The sequence below is a fragment of the Ambystoma mexicanum genome, chromosome 2q, assembly GCF_040938575.1.
Source record: "Ambystoma mexicanum isolate Mex_15411 chromosome 2q, UKY_AmexF1_1, whole genome shotgun sequence".
NCBI classification, from domain to species: Eukaryota; Metazoa; Chordata; class Amphibia; order Caudata; family Ambystomatidae; genus Ambystoma; species Ambystoma mexicanum.
The window spans coordinates 1,304,863,311-1,304,885,059 of NC_090924.1; the positions used below are offsets into that span (position 1 = coordinate 1,304,863,311).

The window sequence follows — 21,749 nt, forward strand, 5'->3', positions numbered from 1 at the left end:
ACCTCCAGACCAGACTAAACAATTCTTCGTAGAAACTGATGCCTCTCATCATGCATTGGGCGCGGTTCTACTACAACGCATAGATCAGGAATATGAACGAGCTGTCGCTTAACTTTCTAAGACCTTCAATGCCTCTGAGCAGAACTATTCGGTACTCGAGAAGGAATTATTGGCAATAAAGAGGACCTTTGAAGAGTGGAGACACTTGTTATTAGGATCTTCCTTTCCCGTAGAAGTACGAATTTTGTCATCAAAATCTAAAGGTTTTACAGAATGCTCACACGACTAATAGTCGACAAGCACGCTGGGCATATTTCTTTCTCCTGTATCGAATAGAATTCACCTTCCTTCCTGGAAAACAAAATCTAAGGGCTGATGCTCTCTCTCGTAAAGACTCCCCCCATCTCTCAATTCAGCCCGGAACCCTTATTTCCCAAAGCCAAATTCATTGCAGTCATTACCGATTTTCTACAAGAATTAAAGACCGCATCCACAACTAATCAGGCATTCTGTAGGGAGATTGCTTCCACTCATCCTCTCGTCCAGAATAATTCTTACTACTTTTACAAATCCCAGGTCTTGGTGCCTACCTTGGAACTACAACAAGAAGTATTACGGATGTGCCACGACTCTCGAGCCGCTGGTCATCGAGGGGTTCAAGGCACATTAGATTTGGTACAACAACACTTTTGGTGGCCCAAGGTTCGCAAAGATGTGCAGGATTATGTCATGTATTTAAACAAAAGGAAGGAACATATAACAAACTACATCAAACAGTATATACCCTCAGACAGCAATTTCTTGTAGCGACCACTAAACAAATATGGGCTGCATTATGTGTTCTCAATAATCATCAAAGGCAGTATTACCAAAAAAATATCATTTTTAATTTATTAATCTCTCTTCAGCACAAGTAATACACTCATTTGTTTAAAAAACATATACACATAACATAGTCATATACATCTTAAAATCATGCCACCTCACAGTGTCAAAATTTATATGCCAATAATTTCATTAGCACAACACAACAATGGCAACTCAATTTTTCTCATTTCCCATTGTGTGAACCAGCCCAACTTATAAAAGTTTCTGTCCTTTGTGTTTCAAATAACCGGACATTCATCAGGGGCAGAAGTAATCCTGTGCTCCAGGTCGATTCTTCCTATATATACACCAGGTTGCTATCTCATCGGGTGTTCAGGCTGTTCTTTAGTTGGATACAGTCAGATCTCAATAGCATTGTCATCCATTATATTCCTTTCTGACTTCCTAAATGGCCTACCAGTGCCTATCTAGGCGGTTCTAAATACTCCAATATGCACTACAGTAGATGCCTGTAAAGATAGAGCCTCTTCCTTCTAAAGGGTCCACTCCTCTTGCTCTTATCTGTGCCAGCTATTATCCTGCAATGGGGCAGAGTACTGCATCTCAAGCCTGGGAAAATAACGGATCAACACCAGACATGCAGCGTGTGCTCCCAATCCAAGAATCCTAGGACTCCACCTCTGGGATACCGATTCCAGATAAGCCTTGGCAGGGGATCTCTACTGACTTTATCGTAGATCTTCCTCCTTCACATAATAAGACCACTATAATGGTCACCATAGATTACTTGACTAAGCTAGCCCATTTCACTCCCTTGAACAAACTGCCAGGTGCTGAAGGAATGGCTAAGATCTTTATCTCCGAAATCTTTTCCAGACACGATTTACCAGACACTGTGGTTTCAGATCGAGGCCCTCAATACACATCACGATTCTAGGAAAGAGTATGCCATGTCCTGGGGATCAGGAGGGCACTCAGTTCTGGATATCATCCGCAGACTAACGGACAGACCGAGCGCCTTACTTAAACCCTGGAAAGTTATCTTCGGTGTTTTATATCAGCTGCCCAGGATAATTGGGTGGAATTGCTACCATTTGCTGAATTTGCATATAATAATGCTCGACATTCGGCACTTCACACCAGTCCTTTCTACTGTTCTTACGGATTTCACCCATCAATTGTACCTTCTGTTGTCGGTTCCCCTTCATGCTGCCCAGGAGTAGATGGCCTCATATCTGAGATCCAGGAAGGTCAAAGACTCGCTAGGAAATCCTTACAAACTGATCAAGACAGAGCCAAGATGATGGGCGATAGACATCGCCGAGACATCCCCCAGTTGAAACCTGGAGATTCTGTTTGGTTGTCCTCTCGCTTTCTTCCCCGTCATCTGGTTCCCTCTAAGTTGTCCCCAAGGTATTTTGGCCCTTTCAAGATTCGGTCTTTGGTGGGTTCAGCTGCTGTCAAACTCAAGCTGCCTCCATCCTGGTCTAGGATACATCCTGTATTCCATCTGTCTCAGATCAAGATTGCAGTTCAAGACCGGTTTCATCAGTCAGATAATACTCCTCCACCCCCAATTTTGACAGATACTGGACCAGAACATGAAGTCGCCAGCATCTGTGATTCCCGGTATCACAAAGGGAGATTACAGTTTCTGGTCGACTGGAAGGGCTATTCTCTGGCCGAACGGACTTGGGAACCAGCTTCAGGGGTTCACGCACCCCGACTGGTTCGACGATTTTTTAGATTACATCCTGGGAAGCCGGGGTCCCCTCCCAGGAGAAGGGGGTATAGTGTTACACATTCCAAGAATTGAACCTTATGGTCCCGGACCCGGCTCTGTGGCTCCATTCGGAGCGGTAATTCCAAGATGGAGGATAGCATTTCTAACAGTTCCATATGCAGAGTTCCAGTCTTTTCACGTTCGCCAGAAGCACGGCGTGAGGCTCACGTGACTCCTTATACTTCATGAAGTTGGTCAGTTCTTCGCGTCGCTACTGTTCTAGCTGATGCTCCAAGAGTTCGCTCCTAGATATTATTGCTCCACTCTTCCCTTGATTCTACCTACCCTATCTCTAACTTACACTAACTCTGTCTAAATCTATTTTGCAGAATCTTTCCTCAGCTTCTGAAGTTTACCCGACCCATCGTCGTGCTACCCATATCTCGTAACAAGACACAGTTTCTTGGTCTTTGTGCTACTGTCCCCCAGGTAAAATTCAGTTTACATCAGATCTTATTCAAAGCATTCCTCCGGGTCTCGTAGACTCCCGCTCCTAGTGCTTCACTTACCTTTCTATCTTTGACAGGATTCTCGCTCCAACGCCTTCAGTAGCTTCCGCCTCTTCGGCTTCTCTCCAGGTATTCGAGATTCGACAGGTTCAGAGGTTCGGGGAAGATCTTACTGTTCCTTACCTTCTTATCGCCATATTCACTTCCTTCCTCCTTACCCTTCTCTGTTGTCATTCTCTCCAGAAGAAGCCTTCCCGAGTTTGAACCTCCATTACATCGGTGACGCTGTCTGCAAGCCGCATCCAAGTCCCCGGGATACACTTCCAACCAGGGTTTTCTACCCCGGAGGGTTTCCCTGACGGACGTGTACTTCCTCTCGGGGTATTGTTTCCGAGCAGAGAGTGGCTCGTTGGTCGGGGTGGTCCTTGCGTTCAGCATTGGCTTTCCATGGAATATTGCAGTCTGCTAAGGTGAGATTACCATTTGATTCAAACTGTTATTGTGATAACTTAGTCACACAGCAGTAGTGTTAACATCAATAAGGGTCAAAGGCTCCTCCACCCTAGTCTGCCGGAAGTAAGTACACCTTTCTGTGAGGTGGTTTCTGATGCGAGGGAGGAGACAGGAAATGGGACTTGAAGTGCCGTAATACAGGTAAGCTCCTTGAATAAATGTGCAAAGAAGAAACGCTTTAGAAGAAAAAGGAAACGTATACTAATCTTTAGAATGCTTCTCACCTACCAGTAGTACACATCTTGAAACTATCTGGGAAAGCGGAGGTATCCGTAACTATGCCGCTAAGAGTGCTGGATGCTGTAGTCTTATGGCGGGAGGGAACTCGTGGTGTCTAGGATGAGATGTGAAATTACTCTGGGCAGGATTTAAACAATGACCATTAGAGAATAGTAAGGAAGTAATAGACGACCTACACAAGGGAAATGGGAAACCGCTGACTGTTGGTAAGTCGGATTTTGTTATGAGCCCGATTGCCGAGTTGCGACAGAATGTAGGAAGTCTAAATCAGACGGGGAAAAGAAAGAGCACGTTAGAAGGAAAAGAAAAATCCTTGGATAGGAGTTAGCTGTGAGGAGTAGCGAGGACTCACGTAGCGCGACCACAAGGAGCAGTAGCAATGCACGGTTGTGTAGATTCCAAGGACAGAAGTAGTGGATCCGATGGAAGGGGAGGAGCTTCTGCAATTTCAGCTTGCAGAACTGGACCGAGACTGTGAATTGAGGACGCCATCTTAGGTGATAATGTATGAATGTTAGTGGGACACACCCAAACTGTGCCACCGAAGTTTGGTCTACTCCAAAAAACAATGTCCTTAGGCACTGTGATTGCAGATAGCAAAACCTTTTATTTTTTCATTTTTTCATTTTTTCATTGCCCATTTAGTTAACACGTGTTTCGGCCTCTCAAGGGCCTTTCTCAAAACAGAACTTGTTTTTGGGCAAATTAAATCATTTTGTTCTATCAAACATTTGACAAATTATAATTAGAACATTTGATTAGAATAGTAAAAGCATTTGAAAATAAACATAAGTTAAAAGGAAAGGAAAGATCCAGTGTTATAGTCACCATTGATTGTATAGCTAAATGGATTTTTATACATGCATCCAAACAAACATGGTACATGTGACAAAGTGAAAACCGCAAAAAAGACGATGAAAACAGATAGAGAAAAGAACACGAAAATAAAAAAGAATAAAGACTTTGTGAGTATGCGCTTCCATGATCCCACCGTAATTTGCTACAGTAAATTCATTTTCGCCAAATAGCATTGTACAAAAAGACATTTGCCCATATCAATAATTGCATTTCCTTCCTGAGTAATAGGATCAAAATAACGAAGTCCACGATTATTGCCCTATTCAAAATGTACTCCCCATAATCCTTAACACTACACCCCTTTGTATGCAGCATATGGTACATTATATTTGTTACACTTTTATGAGAAATAAATCTGCTTACCGAATTGTGATCCGATGAGTCACGGGTTAATCCCTGAAAAATGTGAAAGCAGTAAGCTTATGGATAACGTAATCCTTTCTCTTTTTTTATATTATTTTTATGTACATGTATACTGTCACTATTGTGAATAAATGGATTTAAGTTCTGGGGTTTCATAACTTAAGTGGATGCACAGTATTATGTGGAAAAGTTTAATGATTTAATCTGAATGTGTCCGCACAGATTCTGCATCTTTTGCGGAGACATGAGAGGCCCTCGCAAGTCTCATAATGTATGAATGGATGGCAGACGGCGCCATCGATGCCATAAAGACCAACCTCGCAGCCCTGTCATAACAACATGAATGCACTTGTTTCTAGCACCTCTTTTAAATCTCGACAGATCCAACGGATAGAAGGGGAAGTGTAGGACGGCGGGCAAGAGGACAATAGCACCCAAGGCTCAGAGAAAGAGCAGTTCATTAAACAGGGGGATCAGATCCTCCTAAAAAGGCAGTGACTGGTAGGGCAGTAAAAATTAAGGGACGGTCTGGTATCATGCCCAAGTCGTGAAGTTATACAAAGAAAGGACATTGGATCCAAACTGCTCCACAGAAATAAGTAGCACCAACGACCTGGAAGTAAATAACCCCCCAGACAGTTGTGATACCCCAATAGTAAATATTGCGAATTACTGATCAGCCTGCGGACTGTGACACCCCAGAGCGTGCCGACCATCCAATGGTCAGGCGCTCACAAGTATCTGATACCCTCACTGATACCCCTACTGCTAGCATGGAACACAATGATCAGTAGGCAACATTGTCCACAGAGCTAGGATACAAAGTGTCTCCCGTGTGTTAAATATCTAATGAAAGAAAATGTCCATACTGCATGCACAATCTCATTAGGAATACACTGTGTTAACACTCTTTCGATGCTTCCTTCTTTTTCTTCGTACATGCAGGTTGTTGCGACTGTAACTGTTGATGTATAAGTAGTTAGGATAAATGGTTACAAGATACTAGAGGCTGCCCTCCACTGACTACCATGAAGCGTTGTCTCACTAATATATTCAGGCAATATAGAGGGGTGCCCCTACTAGACCACGGCCGCCCCGAATTTACTACTATGCATTTCTTGAGTATCTGGCACAAACGTATCCACAACTCCACCACATTATACCAATCCTTTGACAGCGACCAGTTCGGAAAATCTCGGAGGAAATGTTTGTATGGGCATTAACAGATTATCTAGTTCGTGGAGCTTTAAACACTTACAAGTACTAACATTATAACGCTTTTTATCGTGATTTTCCAGCGGGCAACTTTTTCATCTCATCAGCTACAACACCGATAAAGAAACAGGTAAAAACGTTATAAAAGTTGTGTGGCTATTATTGGGGGTGGGTATTTTAATGACTGTCTGCTGGTACATCTATGCTGCTTTGCATGCATCCACTGCTTTGAATACTAACATCTCCCCAACCCAAGCAGCAAGGGCAACTGTGTCAGGTGGAATTCATGCCACTATGGCAAAGGTAAGGAGAGGTAAATGTAGTGTGGGCACTGATACCAGCGGAGTAAACACTTATCTCACTGATACTGCACACATAGCCAACAACATCTGGTATAAGCACATGTCCAAAATTGGTAAGGAAGCAAAAAGGGAGAGCTGCTATGTCTGCTCACTGATCCTTTATGCCATGGGTGCCTCCAGGACCTATGTAGCAACTGAAATGCCAGTTGCCACGGCATATTGTCTTTAGTACCTCGCAATGTTCCAGGCGCGAGGGAGATTCCAAGGCAACGCTAAAGTGGAGATCCAGAAACACATTTCTCTACGAAGATAACTTCATAAAAACACTACCGAAGATGGACAAATACTGGCAGCAGGCAGAAACACTCTGTTACACACTCTGTTACATCACTGACGGTCCAGTGAAAGGGGAAACAAAGGACGTGATGTTACAGTATCTGCCATTCAAATGGGGAGCGAAGCAGATAGGAGGAGAGCCCGGCTGCTGGGAACGACCGCAAATACTGGTGTATGGGAAGGTATACACAAAGGATGGATGGGAAGATGGAGTAGTAGGGAGGAAGGCATTGACATTGACCAAGGTACCACTAAGTAAGTTCCAAGCAGAGAACGACAAGTGCCTCAAGGAATGGGCCAATAGTGAGAGCTTGCTGACGTGGGTGGGCAAGGAAGATGGACCACTGACGATAATACCTCTGACCGCACCTGCCTTATGCTATCAACAGGACAGCACCAATTAAATGCGACACAACGAGGGATGCAGAAGAATAGAGCAGATATCACAAATGGGGACAGGAACAGCAGTGCTAATGGACCACTATTGGGCCTGTGGTTGTAAGGCATATGAGAAACAGCCACCAAACTGGGCGGGATATGTTCCCTGGCACATGTCAACATACCCTCGCTGATAGTACCTGAAACGCATGTCAACATAAACAGTTTCCCCAAGATGGATGAAGGAAGCAGTAGGAAGAAAAGATTGTTGGCACAGACGCCAGACACTAAAGATTATGCCACAACACAAAATAGAATCCTCAGGAGAATGAAGAGAGACAACTATTTATGGGGACGGTCTGAGGTGGCGCTTGATGAAATACCTCCAGCTCACAACTCTTCAGCAGAACTGCAATGTTATTCTCAGCACTCATGCACCCTGGATTCCAAACATATGCCAACGCAAAGTGGCTGCAAAAAATGCTGGGAGCTGATGATGACCATCAATTTGACTGTGAATGGCTTCAATGCAATAAAGCAAGAGCTTCGAGCAATAAGGTTGGTGGCCCTACAAAATAGGTACATTCTGGACCTCCTTGCAGCCACAGGAGGAGTTTGTGCCAAGATTGGAAGTTCCTGCTGTACGTTCATACCTGCAAACGATGTGGATAACGGAACTCTGTCCGAGGCAGTCGCACAACTGGAGAGGATGCACGCAAAGATGGAAGAAGAGTTGGTGGGCGTGAAGAAAGATAGGAGTTGGTTTTCTTACATCTGGTCCTGGATGCCATCATGTTTATCGGATGGCTTAAATGTGTTAGCGGGAGGATTAGTTATGGGAATAGCATCTCTGTTTGGCGTAAAGTTCTGTGTGGCAAGATGCAAGAAGGCAACTGAAGAAGCGGTGGTAATGAAGTTATCAATGGCCATGGACAATGACGAACACATGGATGAGGTAATGAAAGAACGTGAAAGACTAAGGCAACAGATAACAGAAGCCGATGTGTTTCCCCCTACTATGAAGGTAGAAAACCCTCGCAACCCAAGGAAGTACTTAGGGAAGTGGGTCTACTGCTAACCCGGAGGTGGCTGTGTTTACATGTATTGGTCATTTGAAGATCACATGAACCATTATGGACACTTGGGTGGAATAACCAAGGTATGGCGGCTGATGGACGATAGAAGATACCACAATGTTGTGGTTGACAAGTTGACCAGAGGGGGGACTGAAGACCTAAAATCTGAGTACACCCTCAACTCCGGACGGACCCCCAACCGGAAGAAGCACCAGCAACACTGTGAGCGCCGATCCTACAAACTCATGCCGATCCCTACCAACCCAGCCATGGATGTCTACCACAAGAGGTACCCTACCAGCCTACCACATGCTCCTGTTAAACCGCAAACTCTGCCTAGAGTCGATGAAGAACCAGAGGATCGAGCTGGAGACAACCGCATGGACAGACTTGACTAAGACATTGAACCACAACCGCCTTACTGCAGGTCGTTAGAGACACCTGACGACGTAGCCGTGTTAGACGCAAAGCACACACACAAATCCGCACAACTGGACATGCACGCACCAAACTACATGAAGAACATGAACAGTTCGATGAGATAGAGGACAGTGATACATACACACTAGCAGCACCTTTATTATTTTGTCATTAGGCTTGCTATAGCACTGCTGAAACACAAGAAGCAAATAAGGGCTCGTGTACGCTTGCTGACGCTTACATGCAACCTAACCCTACAAGGACAGGAGTCTCCAGGGGACCTGACTAACCGTAGAGCCTCCACTAACCTACAGATAATCTAAGAACCTCATAGCCCTAGTCAAAGCAGGCCTTAGGAGAATACAGTAGGCCGCAATGATCTCAGGGAATTTTCCAGACGCAAGGTGCTCTGCTGATAGAACAAGTTCTGGCCAGGGCCTCAGACTGCCAAGGCCTCACGTATGACGCTACATCCCTCATCCCGAGCCAAGGTAACATTGGCAGCGACAACGAATATTCCCTGCACAATACAAGGTAATTGGGCTTGCAAGAGTGGTCTCAAACCATGTGACTCGGCCAAGCTTGACAACCGGCCAAGGCTTGGAGACTGGGAACGAGTGGCCGTCTCACAGCCAGACAGCAGCTTGCAACATAATGGTTACCTTGACACCTTGCAATGGGAATGAAACGCTCTCATGGCATTAGGTGTCTTCACACAATTGTAATATACAGACACATAGTTGCAATCCATGGGGACACAGTAGAAATGTAGTGAGAACAGGTGTCTTGCGGGCTGGGAACAGAGTTTGTCCCAGGCTTGGGGGCCTGCGGCCTGACGAATGAGGACACTGGGGTCTAAGGGCAGATGGCTGGGGCCTATCAACCAATCACAGGGCTTACCCAATGTAACATTTTCAGAGTAGCAATTTTTAGGGATGATCCAAGTACACCACCTGACACAGCCACATCCACTAATATCATCTCTCTATAGGTTCCTATACTGGAATTACCACTCAGAGGCCTATCCTGAGTGGCTTTAGGTTTGTGGGGAGGGAGCCAACGAGTGACGCAGGATATGACATCACATTTTATGAAAACTGGCCTGCGAGCCAGATCTTGAGGAGATGTGCCCGGATTCTGTTGGCATATAACACCTGTGCATTTGTGCAATAAACCACAGTAAACCTTTGCTCCTTGTGTGGACCTCGCCTTCTTGGGACCAGGGAGGGAGTTAGGGCCCTCCGTGAGCTGGGAGTCCACAGACCCTTGGCTCGGCTTTGCCAGCCCCAGAAATTACCCTAACAGAGGCATTGCTAAACTCCCACTCCCAGGTACAATACCTCTGTAGGACGTGCAATCACCACCTCAGAGTTCTGAGATCCATCTGGCCCTTCCTCAACGGACAGAAAGTGGTTACTGTAGCATGAGCTACAATACTGTCCAGGTTGGACTATTGTAACGCACTACTAGGCGGAGCCTCAAAATCCAAAATCCAGGTCATCCAAAATGATGCGGTCTGCATTGTATTGAAAATTCCCAGGAAATCCTATATTTTTAACTTCAGGCAAAACCTACATTGGCTCCAGGTGCAGGAACGCATCCACTTTAAAATCGGTATGCTAATACACCATTCACTCTTTGGCAAAGCCCCTGAATACATCAAAGCCGTGGATCTCCCTCTACCAACCCAAGAGGACATTATGTTCCTCCAGCTGCATTACAGCTGCAAGGAGTGAGGTACTCAAGATCTAGAGGTCTGGGTAGATCTTTTCGAGTCAACCACCTGCTTTCCCACTTGGACTGAGTCGTCTTAATTGTCGGTGTGATCGCTTCAATAGGGAAGTCACTGCGACAGGGGTCTACGGAAGAGATCACGCTGACAATGAAGACTGCTCAGTCAGTGTGGGAAAGCAGATGGTGACGCTAGAGTGTAGTCCATCCACACCATTACACTGCACAGGAGACGGAGGTAGCGCTAGAATGAACCCAGATATATGAGCACAGTGCATAGAAGACAGAGGACGAAAACGCTGATTGTAAAAGCGGCCAGTAAATGAAAATGATTTCCCTCTTAGCTCCAGGTGACACTTGGGATAGAAGATTGAGGATCAGTGGAGGAATAACAAACGTTTGTCCTGACGAAGGCCGTATGGAAACTATCCGGCAAACCTTACTTAGGATGGGGTTATCTTTCGATGATTAGGCCGAAACGCAGAGCATCGACACAACATCATTTGTACATCCTTTGGTAAAAAGGTATTGGATAACGGACATTAAGAATCCCACAGAGATTAAGACATGCAAAGAAAGGACTGAAAAAGAGGACAGCATAAGGTTCTGTATGCAAGAACTCACATGAATAGAATGACAATGTAGAAATACTATGTCCCTGATTGTGAGGGAGTAGAGAAAACATAATTGTGATTTCTTTCTTTCTCCTGCTTTTGATTTCTCTGACGAGAGATGTTCGGGACCTAATTGAACATCTGTAATAATTGTTTTGGGTTAATAGATAAAATCTTTGGTACAAGAGAAAGGAAGGGTACCCTATACTAACCTGTGATTAATGAAATGATATGATGCACTCTACAATGCAATGTGTTATGTGATTTGTTTTTAGTAAAAAACACTCTCCACACAGGAGGTGTCCATGAAATGAATAAGTGAAAAGTGTTGTATCTAAAAACATCAAGGTATGGGATTGTGTTTTGTCAGTGAACATGAGTGTCAGCTAATATAAGCTAACATTGGTCTAAAGCTATAAAAAACAGGAGAAAGGGTAGTCTGTGATTCCTGTATATGTCATTGTTATTACCCTATTATATCACAGATCCCTCAATAACAAAAATTAAGGGTCCGACCTACTGTATATATCAGTGGCATATCCTACTGGTTGTCTACTCCACATTTCCCAAGTGATACACCTATTGTCGTTCGGTAAGAGGGTGGCGATCCTTTATGTTTCAGCAACATTTGTTTTGTTCATTATGGAAAAGGAGGAGTGTTATGTGTGACCCTGCCCCGTGTATTGCCCTTGCATAGCCCATTCACTTGTATGGGCCCCTCACCAGCCAAAAAGAAAATTGGGTGTTTTCACGCGCCTTGGTGACAAAAAAGGTTGGGAGCTATGCCCTTGTAAGAATGTGTGATCCTCCACATGTACTGCCCTTGTAAGAATGTTTCCCTCCCACGTGTATTGCCCTTTTAAGAAGCTAATAAAAGAAGTCCCTGCAGGCACTTGAATCAGAACAGCTGCAGTCTCATTTAGACCTGCAGGCCCACCCTGTGTGAGCACAGGCCTACAGGCCAAGTTGTCATTGGGCTCTCTCGCCAGCAAGATGGCAACGGTCCGCCCTGCCCCCATCTAAGACTGGGTGTTCCCCAGCAAACCCCTGAGGCACTTGATGCCCCTTAGCACCCACAGGGGCCAGCTTGATGCCAATAGCTGGCTTCCATAACAAGTCTCCCCCACCCCTCACTGCTACAACTCAGAGTGGCACCAAGGAGGCCCATTTTCAGCTGGAACAGATTTGCTGGCTACTGAAAGCAATGACTCTGTTGAATTCAGGGTCTGGCCATAAATGACTCTGACACTCCAGTGAACTGTTGAGTTATTTACTTAAGTTCAGGTACGTCAAATACAGTTCTTGGAGTCAGGTAAGTAAAAGGGGACATAGGACACCCACCGGCATCCTCTCTCAGCGCTTACATCCTTGCAACTGAGAAACCTGGAACACACTCATAGATAAACATCCTAAGCCCTGCATTCCGTCTCAAGATTCTAGTCACTTGCTCCAGATGCATGCAAAGTTAATCACAACACATCTTCCCTCCATAGGGACTACAAGAACAGCAGTAAAATATGAGTGACAAGATCAATATTTCATCAAAAAAATGTGTCCAGTAAAGTCCCACCTGAAAAACAAAAGATTAAAGAAAGCATTTCACAATAACCAAAAACAACTCTAAAAGTGTAGACCTTGTCACCACTTCAAAATCTATTAACATTAATGTCCATCTGTGGAATAAAATGAATAGTCCACCTGTGGAGAGAACATATTAATCTACCTACATGAACAGCTAATGATGAGCACTGTTATCAACTTAATAACTCTAATGAAGAAATAATCAACACTCATAACACTAATATCTCATCTGACTCCCTTCACACCACATCCACTGAAGCTACACATCATACACTTAGATCTAAAAATCCATGCACAGCACCACTCCCTACTCCTGCTACATCACCAGTGAGTAGTTTACATTTGCATTGCCATATATATCACATTGTTTTAGCTGAATTTAAAACCACACTCTTCTTGCAAGAGCTAAACACTATAACATTGTCATTGCAGCTGAGTCAACAACCACCATTCCCCACACACATACCATATAGGCCAATTGAGCATTGAACATGGTAACCAAGTAAAGGAAACGCCCCATCAATGTCCAAAATTCAAGCCTGCAGGACCTTTACTGATAATGTGCCTGTGGGAAAATGTAGGGTTAAAGAGCCAGTTCCCAAAAAACATGTGTGTTGACACTCATCCAACATCACACTTGTGTCAAAGCAAAAACTAAATAGTGCATCACATTTTAAGCTTTAAAGTCCACCTGTGGAGAAAACTTGTTAGACACAATATTCCTACCAGCAATCATTGTACTGAATACACTGAACCCAGCAACCTCCACGTGGCAGGCCAATACCACCAAACTTCAAAACTAGGAGCCAGCCCCTTCTGTAATGCAGCCACATAACAAAGGTGCTTCCATTGCACCTTTCTCCCATCAACCGCTGCAATGTTCATCTACGTGACTCCCTGACACAGCATTTTCTCATTTAAACTTTAACCAAAGTCACTTCAATTTTCAGCTCCTCACAGCGCCTGCAGCGCTACACTGAGCTCCAATCCACTGTAGCTCCTCACAGCTCCCTGTAGCGCTTCCTTGAGACTCCAGCCTCTGCCATTCCTAACCAATGGACCTCTTGACTTTCCACTGGCACTTTTAAGCAGCTCCCTTGACCTCCTGTCCAATTACTTTTCTCTGCAATGCCGCTTGACAGCCTCTTGCAGCACCTCAGTGCACACTGCAGCATATCACATAGAGGTTCACTTGCCCTTACTAAAGCGCATCTTCACTTCAGCAAAGCGCTATACTTCAGCAAAACGCCTCTTCACATCTGCAGCGCCTCTTCACATTTGCAGCACCTCACTGTGCCATATAGAGCCTTTCTGCCTCTGCAGCACCCCTTATGCAGCAACTCTTCACTGCATCTTGCAGCGCCTCACTGTCCTTGCAGCATCACTTCACTGCCCCTGTTCACTGCCTCATGCAGCACCTTGCTGCCTCTGCAGCGCCTCTTCACATCCTGTTGCAGTGCCTCACTGCTCTTGCAGCACCTCTTCACTGCCTCAAGCAGCGATCCTTCACTGCCTCATGTAGCACCTCACTGATTATGCAGCACCTCTCTGCACATAACAGCTCTCCACTGCCTCTGCAGCACCTGTTGACAGCCATGGCTGCTCTCTGATTCCAGTGCCTTCGCAGCCTCTGCCTGGGCCTTTCTTGCGCCACTGCCTCTATAGCACCTCTGTCTGGGCCACGCTTGCCCTCACTGCGCCTGCAGCGCCTCACAGCCATCCAGCGCTCTTACCTGAGAGAGAATCACTTCTCTTAGGAGGGCGGTGGGTGTCTCTCTTTGGTGCTGTCCCCCCAGCACAGCCAGCTTCATCCTCGTCGCCAGTGTTGAATTCAGGGTCTGGCCATAAATGACTCTGACACTCCAGTGAACTGTTGAGTTATTTACTTAAGTTCAGGTACGTCAAATACAGTTCTTGGAGTCAGGTAAGTAAAAGGGGACATAGGACACCCACCGGCATCCTCTCTCAGGGCTTACATCCTTGCAACTGAGAAACCTGGAACACACTCATAGATAAACATTATAAGCCCTGCATTCCGTCTCAAGATTCTAGTCACTTGCTCCAGATGCATGCAAAGTTAATCACAACATGCCAATAGCTGGCTTCCATAACAAGTCTCTCCCACCCCTCACTGCTACAACTCAGAGTGGCACCAAGGAGGCCCATTTTCAGCTGGAACAGATTTGCTGGCTACTGAAAGCAATGACTCCAGAGTTTAATCCACCAGGCAGTCAGGGCATTCAGTGCTGGCACGTTCTGTGGCAGTCTGTTTTCTGTTTCGCCGGCCAGCTCTCAGAGCCCCTTTTCTGTGTCGCTGGCCAGCTCCGCAGTCCGCGCGAGAGTGCCGCTCGGCTGTCAGAGAGCGCGGGTGCGCGCGCGCGCACAGAGCCCCAGGCCTCGGAATGTAAACAAGCGGCCGTGTGTAACGGTCAGTGATGCGGTGCGACTGCTGAAGGCCCCCCGTACCCATCCCACCGACAATGGACTTCCAGCAGCTGTCCGACGCGGCGGACGCCTGGTGCTCTGGCACCCCCTTCCAGCTCATCGCCGCCGAGGAGACGGAGCGGCGCATGGATTTCTACGCCGATCCCGGAGTTTCGTTCTACGTGCTGTGCCCGGACACGGGCGGCGGCGGCGGAGATACCTTCGTGAGTGCCGGCCACACTGTTCGTGGGGAAGGTGGGGTTGAGGAGGCGTCATCGTTTTTCACTGCCGGGCATAGGGGCTGTGACATGCAGTGTTTGAGGGAGGGGAGGCAGGGGGCATACGTTGAAAGAGGGGGTCGTTTAGCCTTCACCTCGATTGGGGGGGCGGCAGCTCCTGGATTGCGTCGGGCGGGGTGGGGGGGTTACATCATCGTCGCTTGTTCCTTTGAGGTAGGGCCTTCGTTTAGGGTGTTGACAATGGCTGCGTTTTTTTTTAACGAGCTGGATGGGATTAGAATACTGGCGAAGGCTGAAGTGACTGGGGCCTGACTCATTGCAGCATATCTGCTGCTGGTGCAGGGCCTGTTGGGTCAGGTCCCCGCTGGTGCTTGCTACTTCTTTCCGATGCTCTGCTAGCCTCACCCCTCCTCCAGTTCGCAGTGAGTCTGAAATGGAAGTCGTCAGAACCCTTCATGTAATGTCGTTTGCTCAGATCTTGCAGAGGGCGTTGTGGATTGAAGTGAAACGGATCTGTTCAGATGCCTGAGTGACCTCGCTTAATTTTCCAGCGAAATATCCACGCTTCAAAGTACTCTTTCAAGAATGACATCAGTTCAAACAAAAGCATGATCGGACTCAACTGGCTTTTTTTTAAAATTCCGAACGGTCAGGCATAATTGTTCGTTTTTAATGCTGCCCTCGAAGAGTTAGCTTGAATTATAACACGCCCACCAAAATAATAAATCAAGGAGAAACGGCAAATTAGTTCTTAGCTAGAAACATCCTCAGGGCCCGATTCTCAACTGGTGTTAAGTACCAAAAAGGTTGACTTAAGACCTATTCTGAAGTTGGTAGGAATGCGCAACTTTCGGAATACATGTGGCGGTTGCTAGGATGGGTTTGAAACCAACCTAGCAAACGCAACATTCGTTACCTGCCTCTTTTGACTGGTATTCTTGTGGCACTCCTCCAGTTTTATATGCTCACTAAAGTGGTGCACGTATACGTTCCCATTTTGGTGCCATTATTCTGGAGGAGTTTTGTTGCAGTGCAGGGTGTATATGAACTGTTCATATACACCAAAGTAAGCAGCTTCAACCATGTATCCTGCAACGTTGAAGCTGCTTACTTTGGTGTACATGAAAGTGCTCATATCCACCCTTGTTCTCTGCAGCAGTTTTGTAAAATAACAAATATCTCGTTATTTTCCAAAAATGCTGCAGAGATTTCAGGATTGCACTTGTTAAGACAAAAACAGGCCCAATGCTGAAGATGCACTGTTGTGCACTAGGAGGACGCCAAGGCCCACTTGAGAATACTGGTGGAGCCTGGGCATCCTGATTTGACGCAGTGAATCATGCTCTTTAGCACGTTCACTGCACCAAGTTAAGAATCAGGCCCCCTCGGTGTACACCGGCGCAGATGTTGCATGAGTGGTGACGCTGACCTTTAAAGCCTGGGACCAGTGATGCGTTTTGTTTAAGCAGGACTAACACTCACAGAGAATGAATCGCTGATCATAATTGGTGTGCCATTGTGTTACACCTTCCTTTTTTTGGAAGATCTTTGCTCTCAATATTAACACTGCTGAAATATCTCCCACGGCTAGCTAAGGGTTGGGTCCTTAATGAAATTAACCAGAGGATGTGCTAGGTGTCGTGCCCGGATAAGTATTCCTGTGCCTTTCTGAGTTATTTTGATTTTGTGAGTAAATGACAAATATATGTGAGAAAGTCCATATGAGCCGAGTCACACATTCCATGCCATCCAATTGCCATCGCTGGGAGTTCATCTCCTGTTCTGAGCCACAATAGCAAGGCATTGTGGGTATGCAAATTAGCTCCCAATGCCTTGCTGTTGTGGCTATACCAATGTGCCTGCTTAGTGTTGTTGCTACTTTTGGGAGTCCATAGCTTAAGCTGTGCCTCCGGGGAGTCGTCAGCCACCAGGGCTGATTCTGCTCTCTCAGAGGCTGTTTCGGCCTCACTTAATACCAGTGCATGTTGTGCCATGGCGAGAGAGATCGTTCCCCACCTCCCTCCCCCAGGACCGTCTTGTAACTTTCCCAGACTCACCACTGATCAAATAATGTTACTGCGTGGTGTGGTCTAAGGCCTCAGCAAACTCGGGGAAGCCTAGATAGGAGTTTGTCTCCAAGTGGGTGAGTCGATAGCAGTTTAATGAAGTGTAAAATGGATAGATCCAGACCCCCATCGCTCCAACTTGTCCCACAGTTTTTGGCTTTTTACTGTGTCAATTTCTCCTGTATAGTCAACGTAGCAAGTGTACAAACAACTATCCTTTGTTTTTAATGCCATTCTAATCAAATCAAATATAGTAAGCACCATAGATTCGACGGAGTACTTAACCCTTTTCAAATTATTTTTTGAGTATCTTACAATGTTTTATCCAAATATCTTTTCTAAGATGATAGCATTTTTTGAATAAAGGCGTTATTTTGACGGACGTTCCCGTGCACCCTTTTAACTATTGGTAAAAGAATATATTTGTTCCAACTATCTGGTATCCTGCCGGTTGACACTATATATTTGAACATTCTTTATATTTGCCCACAACTTTGGAGATCTTTCTTGATGACAACATTGGCTATCCCATCAGGTCCCCGTGACGCCTTCGATTTATGTATAATGTTTATAATGTCCTCCATGGAAAAGTGGAGAATGCCAATATGTGCACATCATCCTATTACCTGAACTATTAAGTTTATACTTACCCCGAAAAATATTGGGTGAAATACCATCCAGTACTGTGTAATTGAATGTACATTTAATCACCTCATGGTCACTCACATTATTAGGTGTAAATTGGAAATCCGATACATAATTGAATAATGACCCAAATAAAAGAATATAGTCCATCCAGGAATACACATGTCCGATTGACCCAGTGTACCCTTTCTATTCTCAAAACACATTTCCCCAAAAAAGGTTGCAATAAATCACTATATTCATCACCACCTGTCTCTAAAGCAGCCATACCATATCTATTTTTTCGTAAGTTATATTGCAAGGCCATATTCTGATTTCTACTCATGAAACCACCATGTTTAAATTTAAAATCTCCTGCTATAATTGACCATCTGGATTAATATATGACCATTCCATTAGGATCTGTTTAATATACTGCACGATATTCACTGTTTCAGAGCCTCCTGTGTGATATAAATTCTACTATATACCAGTTTGTCTCCTTTCAGAGTCTGGGTTCTCTAGCATTGCAATGTCTTTCATTGTTAATGAAGATTAGGAAAACAATTAATCGATTGGATAATTTTACAGTGATTTACTAGCAATACGTTCTACTACTTTCACCCGACTGCATATATGTTTGTCCGCCCCTTCCATATTCCAGCTTGGAGACAGCTATTTCTACTAAATGCGTGCTGGGAGCCCAAGCCAAACTGTACCTGGTACAGTGATTAGCCAGTTCAAACACCTTTCCCTCCATAGGTTCTCCATTTATCAAGCGTTGACACTCTCTCCTAGGTTCCGCCAGTTGGTTCACTTTGTGTACAATATGCACTGTGGGAACTAGCCAAAGGTCCGGCCTGCCTACTTGAGGTTTTACTATAGGCCTGTTGGGGTAGATAGATTTTATCTTAATAGAAAGGAGAGATTCAAGTTGCGCCCACCACATTATTGTTAAAGATTGATGCAATGTTGCAGTTCTTCATGTATCTAGGATAGTTAATTGAGGTTTTAAAAGCTTACTTTAGTATTATTCTGTGTCTGTGTGATACATTTTAGATTTTCAGACATGTAGCAATATAATGAAGATTGTTTGAACGTAATATGGGAGCACATTGTGCAACTTAGAATGAGATTTAAAGCGCAGAGATTCATACAAAGTGGAAAAAGGCTCTTGAATGGGGAACCCATTAAAGGCCGTTGTGCGTTAGTAGATGCACCTATAGCTAAAGGGTCAAAAGGATTAGAATAGGCACACCAATGGAGAAAAAGGGCGATGTTACAGCCAAGGATTGCTTTTGGCCCTTGTTCATTTGTTTATTAATTGGAGTCTAAGGCAGTCCCTTTGCTTTTGTTCATATTGTTAGCTGTACATCTATGCTATTTACCACTCCTCCCTTGCTTATCAAGCTCAATTGTTTTCACTTCCTTGTGATTGTGTGACAACAATTGCTGGACGAGTATCTACATTTAGATGAGTATGCTCTGCTACTGCCCTTTCAATAGGAGTATGAAGGCATGCATTTGCAAGACAATCTACAATTGAAGCAATTATGACACTCTTGTTCTAGAAGTCCTTCCTCCAATAATATTGAGTCTTCTTCCAATTGCTCGTTTGCTGCAGCCTCCATATTCTGATCTATTGAGGTCACCCCATACACCAGTTTTACTAGACCCGTTTTGCTGATCTGTTGTTCTTTATCCGTATTGTTACAGAGTGAAAATAGTACTTTCAATATTATAAGTAATTCAGAGTCTTCATGCTCATCTCCTTAAGTCCGTTGAGCCAAAAGAAATCTCATTTACAGTTGAGGATGCATAGACCTTTTTCAGCTATGTTTGGAGATTTGAGAAGGTTTGAAGTATTATTCGGAATGCACCTAATTGTATTCTCTGAATCAAATATATTTGCTGGGAAGCAGTTGCATTCTAGCACCCCAAAGACTCTTTGTAAAGAGACACATATTGGTGCTCGGAAGGAGGAGTCAGTATGAGGTGTTAGTGCAGCATTTTCTTCTTCCGCTATGTAAACTGCTTCTTTTTGAGAAAAAAAAACACAATTTTTCCTGACGGTTACAACATGTTAATGCATACTTTATAAACACACACACCCCCCGCCCCCACACCCCATGTAGGTTGCAACTTCACTGTTCATTTATCCCATTGGCCCAAACATCCGTCAAGGGCCCATCTTGTCTGCACGATAGGTAGCAGTGAAATGGAGCCCATATGTCTTTGGGTCTGTTGGTGGCCCCAACATATGAGAAGTAGCTTTCCTCACATTCATTGATATATGTCTGGTCTTTAATCCATGCCTGAACTGTAGGGGCCACGCTCGCCTTCCAGTTTCTAAGGATATTTCGTTTAGCGACTGCACCCGCAACTGAACAACCTGCGTGTCTTGATGGATACTGTTCCAGTGTCGCCTATAAGATATTTCAATGGAGTGGCGGGAATGTCCAGTATATTGCTAATAGTCAGCCACCCCCAGCCAGTACTGGAAAATGGCTGGGCAATCCTAGTACACGTGGAATGAGTTGGCATCTGGCACTTTCCACTTTGGGCAGAGTGCCGGTATCTTCTGGTCAAATTTCGCCATTTTCTTGGGGGTGAAGTGTAGGTGATTCAGGATTTTGCATTTAATCAATCTGAGGTTTGCGTTAAGGGAGACTATTTTGGTGAATTGGCAATATCGTGACCATTGCATATCGTCTATTTGGATTTCATTACATTTACTGATGGGGGAGTGGGACTGTGTCAGTCTATACAACACGGATGTGACATCTTTGACCCCGTCCTGGTTTATCATAACCAATGTGAACGGATGGGCAGTCTGTTCCGACTGGAATGAGGGCCATCTGTGCCTAAACGTAGCTTTCAACCGATGTTATTGCAATGTGCTGATGGGCCACGCCCTATTTTTTTCCTGTACCTCGTCCAATGTTACGAATGTCCCGGTAGGAAACATGTACCCCACAGTCAGCTGCTTTTGGGGATCCCAAGCTCTTAGTAGTGTTGTGTTAAACATGAGGGCAATATTGGGCTAATGCCGTAGGGGAGATGTGGCACTATATGGGTCTGTGCTACCCACCCTCTGAAATAGTCTGGAACAACCTCCGTAATCTTGCCATAAGTGCTAGTAAAAATCATGTAGTGTATGTCTGTGGGAGAGGCTGCATATTTCTCCACCTGTATGTGGGTGCATTTTTCAGTGTTGTTAAACCAATATTGTGCAAATTGTGCTTGTGCAGCATTGTAGTATAGTTCAAAATCTGGGGCGGCGAGCCCGCCTGTGTCATACCTTTGCACAATTTAGCCCAGCTCATTCTCACCGCCCTCCCATCGGCTCACAGACAAAGTTGGATGCTATCGACCGCAGCCTAGCAAAAATGGTTTTATCTGGCCAAATTGGAATGCTACGTACCACTTCCATTTTCAGCAAGGCTATACAGCCATACACCTAGATCCGTAGTTTGTTCCAAATTTTAAGTTTGGTTTCAAACGGCGAGATGTATGATTCATAGTTGGCTGTGTTTAGATTGTGTCGGTTAGTGGCCTCTATAAACCCCAAATAACGAGAGTAGCATGGGGACCATCTAAAATCTGCCATGGTGACCGTCTGTACAGTCCCCTATTTCAGTGGGCTAATTTCAGATTTGGCCGGGTTGACTCTGTATCCGGAATATTTGGCAAATTCCTATGTCTGATA

At 45.0% G+C, this 21,749-nt stretch overlaps 1 protein-coding gene across 1 annotated transcript in view; it reads left to right on the top strand.

The window, feature by feature from the left end:
* Nucleotides 1-14,981: 14,981 nt before the first annotated feature.
* Nucleotides 14,982-21,749, top strand: part of MTURN (maturin, neural progenitor differentiation regulator homolog) — a 92,101-nt gene continuing 85,333 nt past the window's right edge. Inside the window, exon 1 of the mRNA XM_069648755.1 lies at nucleotides 14,982-15,335. Coding sequence (XP_069504856.1) covers nucleotides 15,168-15,335 — 168 coding nt within the window. The 5' untranslated portion in view covers nucleotides 14,982-15,167. The remainder of the gene's footprint in view (nucleotides 15,336-21,749) is intronic.